General features: G+C 40.2%; 1 protein-coding gene across 1 annotated transcript in view; it reads left to right on the top strand.

The window, feature by feature from the left end:
• The window catches only part of RIOK3 (RIO kinase 3), a 32,236-nt gene extending 15,095 nt beyond the window's left edge, over positions 1 to 17,141 (top strand). Inside the window, exons 8-13 of the mRNA XM_058556812.1 lie at positions 10,019 to 10,216; positions 11,717 to 11,876; positions 13,258 to 13,338; positions 13,427 to 13,516; positions 14,397 to 14,504; positions 15,470 to 17,141. Of these exons, the coding sequence (XP_058412795.1) occupies positions 10,019 to 10,216; positions 11,717 to 11,876; positions 13,258 to 13,338; positions 13,427 to 13,516; positions 14,397 to 14,504; positions 15,470 to 15,577 (745 nt within the window). The 3' untranslated portion in view covers positions 15,578 to 17,141. The remainder of the gene's footprint in view (positions 1 to 10,018; positions 10,217 to 11,716; positions 11,877 to 13,257; positions 13,339 to 13,426; positions 13,517 to 14,396; positions 14,505 to 15,469) is intronic.

Below are 17,141 nucleotides of genomic sequence, written 5' to 3'. Positions count from 1 at the left end.
TATTCAGGATCGTGATTGCCTTTGGAGAGGTGGAATGAAGGATGAAACTACATGGGGTGGTAATTGAAGGGAACTTCCGTTTTATCTGTAGTATTTAATTCTTTAAAAGAAAGTGACGTCAGCATCATGGCAGAGTGAGCTTCCTACATTGAACTCTCCCCCTCTAAGACACAACAAAAAGGACACTCATGTTCCAACAGAAGCTATTCACACAACACAGGGTACGTCTCAGGCACCCAGGCAGCTGTACACCCGAGGACTGAGGTGCTGGAATCCCCAGAGGAAGTGGAAGGAGGTAAGAGGAGCTCCTTTCCTTCCCCAAGGACTGCGACCCAGAGACTGAGACCACACGGCCCTCAGAGGAGGGGGAGGGGCAGCTTGCCACGGGAAAACCGGCGCTCTCCAAGACCCCTCACAGCAGGAGGGGATCCCCCTACGGAGGGAGCGGAACTATTGCGAGGGTAGTTTCAGCAAGCTAGCCCCTCAGGAGAGCAGAGGGCAACAGCGAGGGGAGAAACCTCTGAGATTAGGGAGGTGAAAGTAAGCGCCCCTCCCCCACCCGGCCCGCCTGACTGGTGCTTCAGCACAGTGGCGCTTCAGCTCAGCCCCGTCCCCAGAGACAGTGACCCCCAGGCACCCAGGCCTCACCAGCAGGGGCAGCGTGACTGCCCCATCCACACAGGCAGCAGCCCCCAGGTGCCCGGGCCTGACCAGCACCGAGGCAAGCCTGTGCCCCTGGACCAGAGGCAGCGGCAGCTCAGGCCCCACCACGCCACAGCCCCAGCTGCTCTGGCAGGACCAAGCCACAGCCCCAGCTTCCCCGGCTTCCCCATGCCATGGCCCCAGCTCCTTCGGCTAGACTGTGCCCCGCCCCTAGCCCCTTCAGCTTGACCACCCCCCCACCCCTGGCTCCAGCAGTTTCGGCTTGGCCTGTGCTCAGGCTCCAGCTGAGTTGGCGCCAGCAACTTCGGCCCACCACACTCCAGTTCCAGCTTCTTTGGCCCAGCGGTGCCCCAGCACCTCCTTCTTTGGCCCAGTGAACTCCAGTTCCAGTTTTCTTGACCCAGCGCACTCCAGTTCCAGCTTCTTTGGCCCAGCGGTGCTCCAGCTCCTCCTTCTTTGGCTCAGCGCACTCCAGTTCCAGCTTCTTTGGCCCAGCGGTGCTCCAGCTCTTCCTTGTGCAGCCCAGCACACTCCAGTTCCAGCTTTTCTGCCCAGCAGCACTCCAGCCCCTGCTTCTTTGGCCCAGTGGCACCTCAGCTGCTTCGGCCTAGCTGCACTCCAGTCTCAGCTGTTCCTATGCTCCAGCCTCAGCTGTTCCCACGCTTCCCCCCCAGCAGCCTCCACTCAGCCATGCCTCAGATCAGCCTGGGGCCAATGAGAGTGCCTGCGGATTGAGGCGGGCCAGAATACACAGCCTTTGACCCCCACCCAGCAGCAGCAAGAGGAAACTGCGACCATATGTTTTCAGTATGAGGAAAAGTAAGCCAACACCGACAGGCACTATGCAAAAATATATTAAATCTCCAGACCAAAAGGAAAATGACAAGCACCCAGAAGTCAACCCGAAAAGCACAGAAATGTATAACCTTAATGACAGAGAATTCAAAATAGCCATCATAAAAAAGCTTAATGAAATACAAGAAAACACAGACAGACAATTCAATGAAATAAGGATTTTCTTCACAAAAGAGATTGAAACTGTAAAAAAAACAATCAGAAATCTTAGAGATGAAAAACACAATAGAGGAGATAAAGACAAATCTGGAAGCCTTAAGCATCAGAGCTGACAATATGGAGGAAAGAATTAGCAATATTGAGGATAGCAATGCAGAAATGCTCCAGATGGAGGAGGAAAGAGAACTAAGGCTAAAAAGAAATGAAGAAACTCTCTGAGAAATATCCAACTCAATTAGGAAATCCAATGTAAGGATTATAGGTATTCCAGAGGGAGAAGAGAGGGAAAAAGGAGCATAGAACTTGTTCAAAGAAATAACATCTGAGAACTTCCCAAACCTGAGGAAGGAGCTGGAAATACCAGTGAATGAAATAAATATATCTCCTAAATATATCAACATGAAAAGACCCTCTCCAAGGCATATAGTAGTAAAGCTGTCAAAAGTCAACAGCAAAGAAAAGATATTAAGGGCAGCTAGACAAAAAAAAATAACATACAAAGGATGTCCTATCAGGCTCTCAGCCGATTTCTCGACAGAAACTTTACAGGCTAGGAGAGAGTGGAACGATATATTCAAAATTCTGAAGGACAAAACCTTTCAGCCAAGAATACTCTATCCAGCAAAAATATCCTTCAGATATGATGGAGAAATAATAACTATCCCAGATAAACAAAAGCTAGGGAAGTTCATTGCCACAAGACCCCCACTACAAGAAGTGCTCAAGAAAGCCCTCATCCCTGAGGAAAAAAAGAGAAAGGGGATTCAAAGTTTTGAATAAGGAGGAAAATAGGTCGACAAAACCAGAAAAATTGCAGTCCTCTATCAAAATAGATTAGCAAACACTTAAATGTAAAACCAAAGATCAAGGGAAGGTAAGCACCAAGCATAAATATAACCTCCTCATGTTAAACACGAAGTCACAACACAAGAAGGAATAAGATGTGACAACAATAACTTAGAAGGGGAAGAGGAAAAGGATAGAATCGACTTAGTCTAAGGGAATAAGAGGCCATCAAAAAATGGACTATCACAGCCACGAGATTTTTTATACAAACCTCATGGTAACCACTAACCAAATAATCAGAACAGAATCACACAGGATAAAGAAAGAGAAAACTGAGAGAACCCCCATACAGAACTACCAAACTAAATTGGTAGTCCGAAACACATGGGACGAGAAACAAAAGAAATGCAAAAGAACCGGAAAAAGATCGATAAAATAACAACAAGCCCCCATATATCGATAATTACCCTAAATGTAAATGGACTGAACTCTCCAATCAAAAGACACAGAGTGGTGGGATGGATTAAAAAACAAGACCCGACGATATGCTGCCTCCAGGAAACACATCTCAGCTCTAAAGACAAACACAGGCTCAGAGTGAAAGGATGGAAGACAATACTCCAAGCTAATGGCAAACAAAAGAAAGCAGGTGTTGCCATACTTATATCAGACAAAGTTGACTTCAAGATAAAAGAGGTAATGAGAGACAAAGAGGGGCAATATATAACGATAAAAGGGACACTCCACCAAGAAGACATATCCCTTTTAAATATATATGCACCCAATACAGGAGCACCAAGGTACATAAAGCAACTATTAACAAACCTAAAAGGAGATATTAACAACAACACAAATAGTAGGAGGGGATCTCAACACCCCACTGTCATCAATGGACAGATCATCCAGACAGAAAATAAATAAGGAAATAATGGACCTAAACGAAAAACTAGATGAGATGGAGTTAATAGACATATACAGAGCACTCTATCCAAACACAGCAGATTACACATTCTTATCAAGCGCACATGGAACGTTCTCAAGAATAGACCATATGTTGGGAAACAAGGCATGCTTATATAAATTTAAGAAGATTGAAATCCTAACAAGCATCTTTTTAGACCATAATGCCATGAAGTTAGAAATCAACTATAAGGAAAAAACCAGGAAAGTGACAAAGCTGTGGAGACTCAACCACATGCTCTTAAACAACCAATGGATCATTGATGAAATTAAAGGAGAAATCAAAGCATATCGGGAGACAAATGAAAATGAAATACACTGTATCAACTCATATGGGATGCAGCAAATCAGTCCTGAGAGGGAAACTCATAGCAATACAGGCCCACCTTAACAAACAAGAAAAAGCCCAAATAAGCAACCTCAAACTATGCCTAACAGAATTAGAAAAAGAACAAACAAAGCATAAAGTCAGCAGGAGGGAAATAATAAAAATCAGAGCAGAAATAAATGAAATTGAAATTTAAAAAAACAGTAGAAAGGATCAATGAAACAAAGAGCTGGTTCTTTGAGAAGACAAACAAAATTGACAAACTCTTAGCCAGACTCACCAAGAAAAAAAGAGAGAAGGCTCAAATAAAATTATAAATGAAAAAGGAGAAATTACAACAGATACCACAGAAATACAAAAGAGTATAAGAGAATACTATGAAAAACTATATGCCAATGAATTGGACAATCTAGAAGAAATGAATAAATTCCTAGACTCATACAACCTCCCAAAACTGAATCAAGAAGAAATAGAGAACCTGAATAGACTAATCACAAGTAAAGAGATTGAAACAGTAATCAAAAACCTCCCAAAAAAATAAAAGTTCAGGACCAGATGGCTTCTCTGGAGAATTTTACCAAACATTCAAAGAAGACTTAATGCCTATCCTTCTCAGACTATTCCAAAAAATAGACGAAGATGGAACACTTCCCAGCACATTCTGTGAGGCCAACATCACCCTGATACCAAAGCCAAGCAAAGACAATACTAAGAAGGAAATCTACAGACCAATATCCCTGATGAACATAGATGCAAAAATCCTAAACAAAATATTGGCAAACCGAATACAGCAATACATTAAAAAGATCATACACCATGATCAAGTGGGATTTATACCAGGAACACAGGGATGGTTCAACATCTGCAAATCAATCAGTGTGATACACCACATTAACAAAACGAGGAATAAAAACCATATGATCATCTCAATAGATGCAGAGAAGTCTTTTGATAAGATCCAACATCCATTTATGATAAAAACTCTCAACAAAATGGGTACAGAAGGAAAGTACCTTAACATAATAAAGGCCATATATAACAAACCCACAGCAAACATCATACTCAATTGGGAAAAACTGAAAGCCATCCCTCTGAAAACAGGGACAAGACAAGGGTGCCCACTCTCCCCACTCATTTGACAGAGTACTGGAGGTTCTGGCCAGAGCAATTAGGCAAGAAAAAGGAATAAAAGGAATCCAAATAGGCAACGAAGAAGTGAAACTCTCGCTGTTTGCAGATGACATGATCTTATATATACAAAACACTAAAGAATCCATTGGAAAACTATTAGAAATAATCAACAACTACAGCCAAGTGGCAGGGTACAAAATCAACTTACAGAAATCAGTTGCTTTTCTATATACCAACAATGAACTAACAGAGAACTCAAGAAGACAATCCCATTTACAATTGCAACAAAAAGAATAAAATATCTAGGAGTAAATTTAACCAAGGAAGTGAAAGATCTATACAACGAAAACTATAAGACAATATTCAGTGAAATCAATGATGACATAAAGAAATGGAAAAAGATTCCATGCACTTGGATTGAAAGAATAAAAACTGTTAAAATGTCTATACTACCTAAAGCAATCTACAGATTCAGTGCAATCCCAATCAGAATCCCAAGGACATTCTTCACAGAAATAGAGCAAAGATTACTAACATTCATATGGGGCAACAAAAGACCCCATATAGCTAAAGAATCCTGAAAAAGAAGAACAAGGCTGGAGGAATCACAATCCCTGGCTTCAAAACATACTACAAAGTGATAGTAATTAAAACAGCATGGTACTGGTACAAAAACAGACACACAGATCAATGGAACAGAACTGAAAGTCCAGAAATAAAACCTCACATCTATGGGCAGCTAATCTTTGACAAACGAGCTAGGACATACAGTGGAGAAAGGAAAGTCTCTTCAATAAATGGTGCTGGGAAAACTGGACAGCCACTTGCAAAAGAATGAAAGTAGACCGTCTTCTTTCACCATACACAAAAATTAACTCAAAATGGATCAAAGACCTGAAGGTGAGACCTGAAACTATAAAACTCCTGGAGGAAAATATAGGCAGTACACTACTCGCCATGAGCCATAAAGGGATCTTTTTGAATTCCATGTCTACTCAGACAAGGAAAACAAAAGAAAAAATAAACAAGTGTGACTTCATCAGATTAAAGAGCTTCTACAAGGCAAATGAAACCAGGATCAAAATGAATAGGGAACCCACCAGCTGGGAAAAAAATATTTGCAAACCATATATCTGACAAGAGATTAATCTCCATAATGTATAAAGAACTCACACAACTGAATAACAAAAAAACAAACAACCCAATCAAAAAATGGGCAGAGGAAATGAACAGACACTTCTCCAAAGAAGATATACAGTTGGCCAATAGGCACATGAAAAGATGCTCAACATCACTAATCATCAAGGAAATGCAAATCAAAACCACACTAAGATATCATCTTACACCCGTTAGAATGGCTATAATCACCAAGACAAAAAGCAACAAATGCTGGAGAGGCTGTGGAGAAAGGGGAACCCTAATCCACTGCTGGTGGGAATACAAACTGGTGCAGCCTTTATGGAAAACAGTATGGAGATTCCTCAAAAATTTAAAAATAGAAATACCTTATGATCCAGCTATCCCACTACTGGGTATCTACCCAACAAACGTGAAATAAACAATCCAAAGAGGCTTATGCACCCCTATGTTCATCACAGCATTATTCACTATAGCCAAGAAGTGGAAGCAACCCAAGTGTCCCTCAATTGATGATTGGATAAAGATGATGTGATATATATATATATATATATACCATGGAATACTACTCAGCCATAAAAAAGACAAAATCGTCCCATTTGCAACAACATAGATGGACCTGGAGGGTATTATGTTAAGTGAAATAAGCCAGAAAGAGAAAGACAAACAGTGCATGATTTCACACATATGTGGAAGATAAACCAACACAAGGACAGATAGAACTTTTTGGTGGTTACCAGGGGCTAGGGTGGTGGTGAGTGGGCACAAGGGGTGGAGGGATGCACTTACATGGTGACTGATAAACAATAATGTACAACAAAATTTCACAATAAAAAAATTAAAAATAGATAAAAGGGCTGGGAATGCGAGGATTGGAGTTTAGGCAATTAGGAGATTTACAATGAGGAGATGAGAAGGTATATGTTTAGAGGTAATAGGATATAAAACTGTATAAGCAAACCAGAAATTGGTAAGGAGGGCCTTAAAAGCTAGGCAGAGGGATATATAATTTACTAAGAAACAAGGAGTTTTATTTAGTAGGAGAGTGACAAGATGAATCTTATAAATTAGACTCTTAGCCTAGAGACCTTGCACGTAAGGAATCTCCTCAATGGTATTTTTTGATAGGGCCTCATCTACCTTATGGTTAAACTATTCCAGTGACAGGGAGCCTATCATCTCAAAATGCGAAGATGTCTATAACATCTCTAAATTACTGGGAATTTCTTCCTTGTATAGAATCTCTGACCTATCTCCCTGAAAATTGACTTATCCATTCACCAAATATTTGTGCAGCTAGCATGTGCCAGGTACTCTTCCAGGTACTGGATACAGCAGTGAATGGTACAAGGAAAGGTTCCTGCTCTCATAGAATGTGCTTCCTCCCACCCCAACTCCCTTCCAAGACAATAATAAATAAACAAAAAATAGCAGATATGTGCTATGGTAGTTAAAATAGGGTTATGTCATAGTGACTGTTGACTACTTTTATTAGTAGGACAGGGAAAGCTTCTCTGGTGAAGTGACTTTTAAAGTAAGATTTGAATGACTGCATCTAGGATACAGTATAAATTTCAGATGGAAGAACATTCTGGTCTAGAGAATAGCTAGTGCTAATGCCTTAAGACAGGTACGAGCTTGGTATCTTTGAGAGTCTGTAAGGAAGCCAGTATGCCTGGAGCATAGTTTGTGAAGGAGAGAGAGGAGGCTGGAGAAGTAAGCAGAGGTTAGATCAGGTGGGACTCGGTAAGTCAGGGTAAGGAGGCAGTGGGAACCAAAGCTGTGATTTGATTTTGTTTTCCACTCAGACTGCTGTGTGGAAAATGAATTATTGGAGGCCAAGAGAAGCAGCAGTAAGATCAGTTAACAAGTTATTGTAGTCAGTTAAATGAGTGGTTTGGACTAAGGAAGAGGTAGTGAAAATGAAGAATAGGAGACCGTTGGTATGTGTGGTTTTTTTTCTTTTTTTTTTTTTTGGTGAGGGAGATCAGCCCTGAGCTAACATCCGTGCTAATCCTCCTCTTTTTGCTGAGGAAGACCTGCTCTGAGCTAACATCTATTGCCAATCTTCCTCCTTTTTTTATTTCCCAAAGCCCCAGTAGATAGTTGTACATCATAGTTGCACATCCTTCTAGTTGCTGTATGTGGGACGTGGCCTCAGCATGGCCGGAGAAGCGGTGCGTCGGTGCGTGCCCGGGATCCGAACCCGGGCCGCCAGTAGTGGAGCACACGCACTTAACCACTAAGCCACGGGGCAGCCCCTGGTATGTGTTTTGAAGGTAAGAGTCAACAGTATGTGCAGTTGGATTGGATGTGGGGTGAGAGGAGAGATTTTTGGCTAGAGCAGCTGGGTGGTGCCATTTACTAAGGCGAGAGCCTGCAGAAGGGCAGGTTTAGGGTACAATTACCAAGAATTTTTTTTGGACATGTTAAGTTTGAGATGCTTGCTGGACATTCAAGTGATGTCAAATAGGGATCGGATAAACAGGCCTGAGGTTCTGGAGAAAGTCAGGACTGCAGATAGGAATGTAGGAGTTATCCGTATCCGTATTTATCCGCCATGGGGCTAAATGAAATTTCCCTGGAGGAGAAGGCAGCTAGGAAGAGAAGGGGGTGACTTAGAACCAGTTGGAGTACTGTACCTCTGAGGCTAACTGGAGGAGGAGTCAGCTGGGACATTATAGTGTAGAAGGAGGTGTTTGGGAGTTTGAGTCAGGTTTTGTCCTCTGGAAATATAGTTCCTTTCTTTTTCAAATTAACATCCCTTCAGATATTTAAAGGTAAATATTGTTGTCTCTCCTTCTAGCCTCCTCCTTTTCGTTCGCACTGCCACCACCATGATTCAAGCCCTCTCAATGGTTTGCTATTGTGGGACTGTTGCATTAGCACCCTAGGTAGGCTTTGCACCTCTAGCCTCTCCTGCTCCTTTCCATCCTGACATCGTCGTTGACTCAATCTTCGTGAAGTGTGTCACGCCCTTGGTGATACCTGCTCCCTTTGGGAATACATCCAGGCGTCTCACCCAGGCAGTCAGGGCTCTTCACAAATCTTTCTCCATGCCCTCCCTTCAGCTCTAACTTCTTCCATTTCCTCCCTCCAGCCAAGTCTTAGCTGTAGTGTTTCTTGTTCCTCAGACATGTCCTGTAGTTTCCTTCCTCTGCTTTTGTTAATACTGTGATGCACTTGTTCATATCCCACCCATCGTCCTGGTTCTGTTTCAGATGCCACCTGTGCCATGAAGCCTTGCCTGACGTTTGTAATTCAAAGGGACCTGTCCTGTTCATGTACTTTTTCCTCCTCTCCCCTCCTTGCATACTCAAAGGGCAGAGACTCCTTTAGTCACCTTTATATCTGCTAGGAGTGGAAGAGACATCTTTTAAAAAGCTGTTCTATTTTTCTTTTTTGAATTTGGCCCCTGAACCATCCCAGGTAGACTGTAGCCTAGTTTAAAGTACATATGTCTTCATTGTTCCTCGAGTTTGATTTCATAGTCATTAAGTGAAGATTATATTATGGATTGTTGAAAACTGGTTGACAATTTATTTGCATGTGTGTTTTATTTAAAAAAACAAAACCTAAGGTTTTATTAAGACCCCAAACTTGAGAGCTTGAAAAAAAACCCAAGGCTTGACATTCTCAGAGAAGGTAGATCTACTTTTGTGTCATAGAATCTTTTTTTTTTTTTTTTTGGTGAGGAAGATCAGCCCTGAGCTAACATCCATGCCAATCCTCCTCTTTTTTTTTTTTTTTTTTTGCTGAGGAAGACTGGCCCTGGGCTAACATCCGTGCCCATCTTCCTCCACTTTATATAGGACGCCGCCTGACAAGTGGTAGTGTTGGTGTGCGCCTCCTGGGATCCGAACCTGGGCCACCAACAGCAGAGCGCGCACACTTAACCACTATGCCATGAGGCTGGCCCCTTAGAATCTTTATTTTGAAATTGTTTTACTTGTAAGCTGGCAGCTTATACTGACTTAATTTTTTTTTTCTTCCACTTAGCATGGAGGATGAAAAAGAAGATAGTAAAGTTATACCTACAGAATGTGCCATCAAAGTATTTAAAACAACCCTTAATGAGTTTAAGAATCGTGACAAATATATTAAAGATGATTTCAGGTTTAAAGATCGCTTCAGTAAACTAAATCCACGTAAGATCATCCGCATGTGGGCAGAAAAAGAAATGCACAATCTCACAAGGTAAAGAAAATCATTGTGCTAGAAGTAATCTTGGGTAATTACCTTTTTGTATTAGGCCTACTAGCCAGGCAAAAAATTCATGCTTTCTTTTAAATTCATTTATAGAAATTATGGAAGGCCTTGAAATTCTAGTGTTTAATGAGGCTTTCTATTAGAAAACATTTCCATGTGTATAACCTGAGTTCATACTGGTTTTTTTTTGTGAGGAAGATCGACCCTGAGCTAACATCCATTGCCAATCTTCCTCCTTTTGTGAGGAAGATCGACCCTGAGCTAGCATCCGTGCCCATCTTCCTCTATTTTGTATGTGGGACACTGCAGCAGCATTGCTTGATGAGCAGTGCGTAGGTCTGCGCCTGGGATCGGAACCTGCAAACCCCGGGCTGCCAAAGCGGAGTACACGAGCCTAACCACTACGCCACAGGGCCGGCCCTCTGAGTTCATACTTTTAGGATGAATAGGCCATTTTCTTTTTTCTTTCCTCAATAAAGTTTGAGGGAAATGAAGTCATTTTTGGCCTAAGACATTTTGTCATATATCTAAATGCTATCTTTTTTCAGCTTCCAATTAGGCTTATTATAAATAATGATTTTACTTTTTTGTTTCAGAAAATGTTTATTACATCTTATGGTGGTTAATTTGGTGGGGATGGAGTCTTACCAGTCAATTTGCATTTTACTTTAATTAATTAGACTTGTTTCTGAATTTTCTAAGCAGAATCTATCTACCAAGTAATTTAGTAATGATCTTTCTCATTAATAAACCTTCCCAGATCTTAATCTATTAAGAGCTTAATTTTAGTTTTTTTAAAGATGTTTGCTTTTAAATGTAATTATCCGTATTTATTAGTTGCAAAATTCTTCTACTTAGTAGGACTTCTAAGTAGAATAATTTTCTAAGAGGTCTTGCTGCCCTTCAGTCTCTTTTTCTATACTACTGAGATCTCATCCCTGCCTTTCTTAAAATTCTTCAACAGCGCCTATAGTCTTTAGTGTAAAGTTCGAAGTCCTTTTGTGATATGGAGCCTACTTTTCTCTGTAGCCTCAAACCACATTGCCCTTCCTCCTATTCAAGATCCAGCTATGTTGATGTATATACATTCCCCAAATGGACTGTGCTCTTGAATGCCTCCATGCATTTCCACAAGCTGCTTCCAGCCTTAGACTCGCATTTCCCCACACTGTCTCAATCTGGCTAATTCCTGTTTGCCCACTTCTTCTAATAAGCCTTCCTTGATACTGCGTGCTCCCAGAGCTCCTACTCCCACCTCTGCTAATGCACGTGCCATGCTGCACTGTAATCGTCTCCTCACCTATCTGTCATTTGCGCTAGTCCATGGGCTCCATAAGGGCAGAGGCTGTGTCTTACTGTCTTTGCATTCCCACGTCTCCAGGGTAGAACATAGTGCCAGCTCATTGCAGGCCTTCATTAGATATTTGTTGACTAAGTGAAAGTCTCTCCTTCTGATCTTTACATTCTTAATCATTTCTTTCCGTATAGAATGCAGAGAGCTGGAATTCCTTGTCCAACAGTTGTACTACTCAAGAAACACATTTTAGTTATGTCTTTTATTGGCCATGATCAAGTTCCAGCCCCTAAATTAAAAGAAGTAAAGCTCAGTAGTGAAGAAATGAAAGAGGCCTACTATCAAACTCTTCATGTAAGTTGTGCCTTTCACAGCACTCACACACCGACTTTTAAAAATATTTCCTTTAAACTTTAAAGAAATTTCCTAAAAGGGTACTATTTTAAGGTGATGTCACAAGGACAAACTGAAGTTTGTGAAGGAATGTTAACATTGAGGAGTTGTTTTTATATCAGTATGTGGGTGTCTTGAGGAGTTTTAGAAAAATCATAGACCTATGGAGCAAGTAAAGGCTCAGTTGTTAGCATTAGTGACGTAGAAGCATGAAGCTGTTATTCACAAACCTTCACTAAATAAAATCTGACATTACTACAGTTAGCAGATCTAGTGCCTCACTGGTGTGTGTGCCTTCTTGAATGTTAGAGCTCTAACAGTGAAAGAAATACCTTTGTTGTTGGGAAATTAGAGGGAAGTGGATTTGATCTCATTATAAGAAAGTGATGATAAAGCTGAAGGTGGTAGGGAGTGGTTTCTCCATGTGTGCAGGTGTTAGATTTAGAAGGCATGTCAGGAACCTATTTATGCTTCAAGACAGCAACTGAATTCTATCTGAGGTCCCTCTGGCTTAAGAAAATGCTCTTAATATTGTCGTTATTCTTCTGTATTGTTTTAATTGAATAGTGGAAAAACATGCTTTTCACACAGTCTCTGCTTGGAGCTCTCCTGTCCTGCAGTAGTTGATGTGAATATGAAAGTGTTATCCACATCGATTTTGTAAGATACAGCTAGGGAGATAATTCAACTTTCTCTGCTCCAGTAGGAAAACATTCACAGGAAAATCAAGTCCACTTTTCTGGCTTCTTTTGGCAGTGGGGTGGCTGGGGAAGAGACGAAGCAGTGATGTACTTTTCCTATTTGCTTCTATTAAGGCTGGGAAACAGCACATTAATATTGATTTCTACTATAATACTAGGAGTCACCATCAGTGAGGAAAATATAATGCCACTTAATTTATCAGAATATCTCTTTCCCACTATGTCTGGCAGGAAGTACTTTTTCTCTTGAAACCGTATACACTCCATAGAGGTCTCAATGGGATGTTTACCCTTTTATGAAGGTGAGCCTAGGTCCCCTGGTTAGTAACCATGCACATGGCTACTCTCTTACCCGTGTGGGACTCCAGGTCTGCCTGTGGGCTTCCTGATCTCATTGCTGTCGTATGGACAAGGAGGTAGAGTGGCACACACTCCTCCCCTCCGTTGTCTCACTGTTTGCCCACCCTACCTTAAAAAAAGACAAAAAGGAAGCCCAGTTCTAGATTGTGCAAAGAGGAGGTGAGTTCTTTACCCTAGTTTTGCTTTTTCTGGAAAATACTGGTTGACACAGAAATTTTTGTTGTACAGGTAAATGAGAGTTGTTCCTTCGTGTCCTAAATGTCTGCCTTGCCTCCTCACAGTTGATGCAGCAGTTGTATAATGAGTGTACACTCGTGCATGCCGACCTCAGCGAGTATAACATGCTGTGGCATGCTGGGAAGGTGAGGAGCACATTTTGTTAATGTTCAGATTAAATGACTTGATGTACATTCCTGAAGGTAAAGAAGTCACTGCTCTATGTTTAAACAGGTCTGGTTGATTGATGTCAGTCAGTCTGTAGAACCGACCCATCCTCACGGCCTGGAGTTCTTGTTCCGTGACTGTAGGAATGTCTCACAGGTAGGCATGTAAATTAATATGTCTTGTTTATGGGATATAACAGATTCAAATGTTTTGCTCACTCCTAAGATAAGTAAGATATTCTTAGAAATTGAAGGAAGAGTCTGGTTACTGGCTGCTTTCAAGATAAAAATACTAAGATCAATTTTCCAGATTTCATTTTCAGCAAGAATTTGATTATATGCCTCACATTTGAGCCATTGAATTAAATTTCTGATAGAATAGGTTTGTATTTTGGCTCCAGATATTTAAGCAGTCAAATAGACATTTAATACATGCACAGCGCTTACAGAGAAGCTGGCATATAGCAAGCCTGGGGGCTTGCTTCCATTGTTATTACCATTTAAAGGAGAATAGTCTTCTTAGTGGTACAGCGTCTGATTACTGTTTGTGAGGCAGAGTCAACAGATTAGGGAAGGTCAAACTAAGTAATCACAGAGTTGGGTCACATTCGTTTGCTATTTCTAAAGGAAATGAATTGTTAGCAACAGATTGAGATAGCAATGATCTTTGTAAATGATAGAAAAACTTCATATTGGAAATAACTTCTGAGGCTGCTTGAAAATTGTAGGTCATGGGATTTAATGAATGTTTTGAGTGGAAACATTTAAAGCAATGCCAAGCAGTTTTATAAACCACTCATTTTTATAGCTATTGAAGGTGCAGTGTGAAAGACTTAATCCGGAAGACAGCACAGATGTGTAAGACAGGACAAAAAGCAAGTAGAACCTGAGCATAGTTAAACCTGAAATGGGAAAATCTGGGTTTAAAAATTGCGGAGGAATTCAGTGGTGTCTTACAAGTATACTATTCCCTGTTGTTAGTTTTGAAGAGAACCTTGCTAATATCTCTTACTGACTTTCTTATATTTCTTTGCTAGTTTTTCCAGAAAGGAGGAGTAAAGGAAGCCCTTGGTGAACGAGAACTCTTCAATGCTGTTTCAGGCTTAAACATCTCAGCAGATAATGAAGCTGATTTCTTAGCTGAGGTAAGCTTAGTTACTTTTCACCTTGCTGGTGGAGTGCTGGATAGAGGAGATAACTGAAACCCAGAGCTAACTTGATCCTCTCTTCCCCTCAAAGACAAAATTAGTGTGAGATTTTCTTTTCTTGAGATGTTGTTTTTGGTTCTTTCTGGGCTTAAACCCTAGGATAAACATACAGCAAAACACTTCTTCAAGGAGTTCACAGTTTGGTTGAGATGGACAAATAACACATTTCCAGTATACTCCTATTTCCCCTATTTTATGAATGAGGAAATTGACTGGTGAAGACATGTCTGGGTAACACATGGTCCCTGCCTTTAACCGAATATAGAAAGTTAGCAGTGGCCATCCTTAGAAATACCCAGTCATTACAATATGGGTCTATAGAGCCATACAAAAATCTCCCTCCAGAGAAGGTCTCTTAAAACTGAACAAAAGCTAAAAAGTGAAACAGCAACTACTTATTCCCAAGAACATACCAAAGCAGAGAATGATCATAGAGTCTGTTCCAGAACTCCACAGTATGACTTGCATTTGGCCAAGCTGTGCTGGAGCCTGAGGCCAGAGGAGAAGTAACAGGAAGATGGTAAATCCAGCCTCTAGCTCAGTACTGTTGCTCAGTAAGTAGGTGTTACAGTTGTTGAAATATTAGAATTTCCTCTTTCTTGTTCCCAGAAAGCATTATAGAGTACGCAGTAAGACATATCTGATTCCAGTTGCTAGCTTGATAAAGACACTAAATATTGACCCTGGTAATATAATCAAGTAAAAACCATACATGTACGTGTCACACTGATATACATGTATGTGACACACTCTAATATGTGTCACACACTGTAATTCTAATTCAAGACCAGCGTCATTAGGAATGACCTAGTTTTAAGAGAGTGAAAATACTGGTTCAATCTAAAGTATGGTTTCTGTGAAGGAGGATTTTGACAAATGGACTCAATGTATTAATTTTCTAGATAGAAGCTTTGGAGAAAATGAATGAAGATCATGTTCAGAAGAATGGAAGGAAAGCTGCTTCATTTTTGAAAGATGATGGAGGTCTGCCAGTCCTATATGACGAATAGCACCGATACCCACTGCTTTAATTGTTAACACAGTGGTGATTGTCAGCTGCCAGGGGCAAATGAAGTTATGGGTGACTTGAAATACCAAAACAGGAGGAGTGTACCATGGTGCTTCTGTGCTTTTTCCCCCTTGTAACCCATTTGCCAGGTGTGTGGAATTTTTAGCTCAGCATTGAGAGAATAAAATGTCACTACCTCTCATCTTATGAACAGGATAATGTAATTCTTTAAAGCTACAAGTTATCTAGCTGAAATAGACCTGATTTTACAGGATTCATGGTATAAAATGTTTTGATGAGAATTTTTAAAATTTAGGTCACATTTCCAAACGTGGGAGGAAGGACAGATGTGTTCACGGGGGGCTTTACTACAACACACTTGCTTTCTTCACTCCCTGTTTCCTGTTGCATCTTTCCTTGAATATTTTATTGACCTAAAATTCGGCCTTCTCAAATCTTTTTCCAGATTGTGACCATTACTCTATAAAGGAAATTTTCTTCTCTTTAGTAGGTTTTATAAATGGAAATTTGGTTTTAGAATGGCTGACGGAAATAGACATAAGCAAAGTACTTTTTATTGGTATGTCATGCATATGAACTGAGTTCTACTTTTCCATACTCATATCCAAGAAAAGACATCATAGATTTCTGAAAGAGATAAAATCTTAACTATCCAAATTTTTTAAAATTTAACTTTCAGCTTTTCTACATTTAGGTGAAATGTTAGGATATAACTCATGGTGTGGCTACCCTGCATTTATAATGAAAATGTAAATTATCTGGAAGGATAGAATATAATATTTAACCATGTTTGACACATTCTGATGAAGTCAACAAAACAATTCAGTTTACATTTCACTCAAACTATATACTTTTTGATTGATTTTGAGAGAAATATAGCAAGTTAATTAGAAACATTAAATAATCAAATGATGAAAAGTGTATAAAACAACTCGGGTACCAAATTAACCAACTGATTTGAACTGTCTGGCCTCATTTTTAATAATCTTTGGTACTGGCTGGAAGCCACTTCTTAAATAAAGCAAGCACTATACTGGAAAAAGTACGTTGGCTCTGTTAGGATTGAAGTTCATTAACTAAAGTGTCATCATTCCTCCTATTACTGAAGTCAGATTGGAACCAATAAAGACCCAAACTTTCTGTCTGGTAATAGAAAGTAAAAATCTAAACATCATTTACCCTTTGAAAGCTTTTTCTTTAACATTATTTAAAAATGCCAAATATGTTCTTTCAAGGAAAGTATTTATTTTTGTTTCTGTTGTATAGCTTTTAACTGCATTTCAGAGAAGTGTGATTTTGGGTAGATATCATTACATTTCTGAAATGTTTACTACTCTGAAACAAAGATTTAGATGACTGGTGATTATAGGCTTTACAGAAATTTCAGAGAACTGATTTTAAAAACCATTAACCATTTGAAACTTGTTTTATTTTCTGACATACTCTGTTTGACAAAGAGCAGCAAACCATTGCCGTGTGGCATTCTTGGAGTGTGCTGTGAACATGCTTTTTAAGAAATTAAACATGAAGAGATCATTTTAGAA

The sequence above is a fragment of the Diceros bicornis genome, chromosome 16 (genome assembly GCF_020826845.1).
Source record: "Diceros bicornis minor isolate mBicDic1 chromosome 16, mDicBic1.mat.cur, whole genome shotgun sequence".
NCBI classification, from domain to species: Eukaryota; Metazoa; Chordata; class Mammalia; order Perissodactyla; family Rhinocerotidae; genus Diceros; species Diceros bicornis.
The sequence above is the reverse complement of the archived record's forward strand: the minus strand, read 5'-3'. Positions and strand labels throughout refer to the sequence as shown.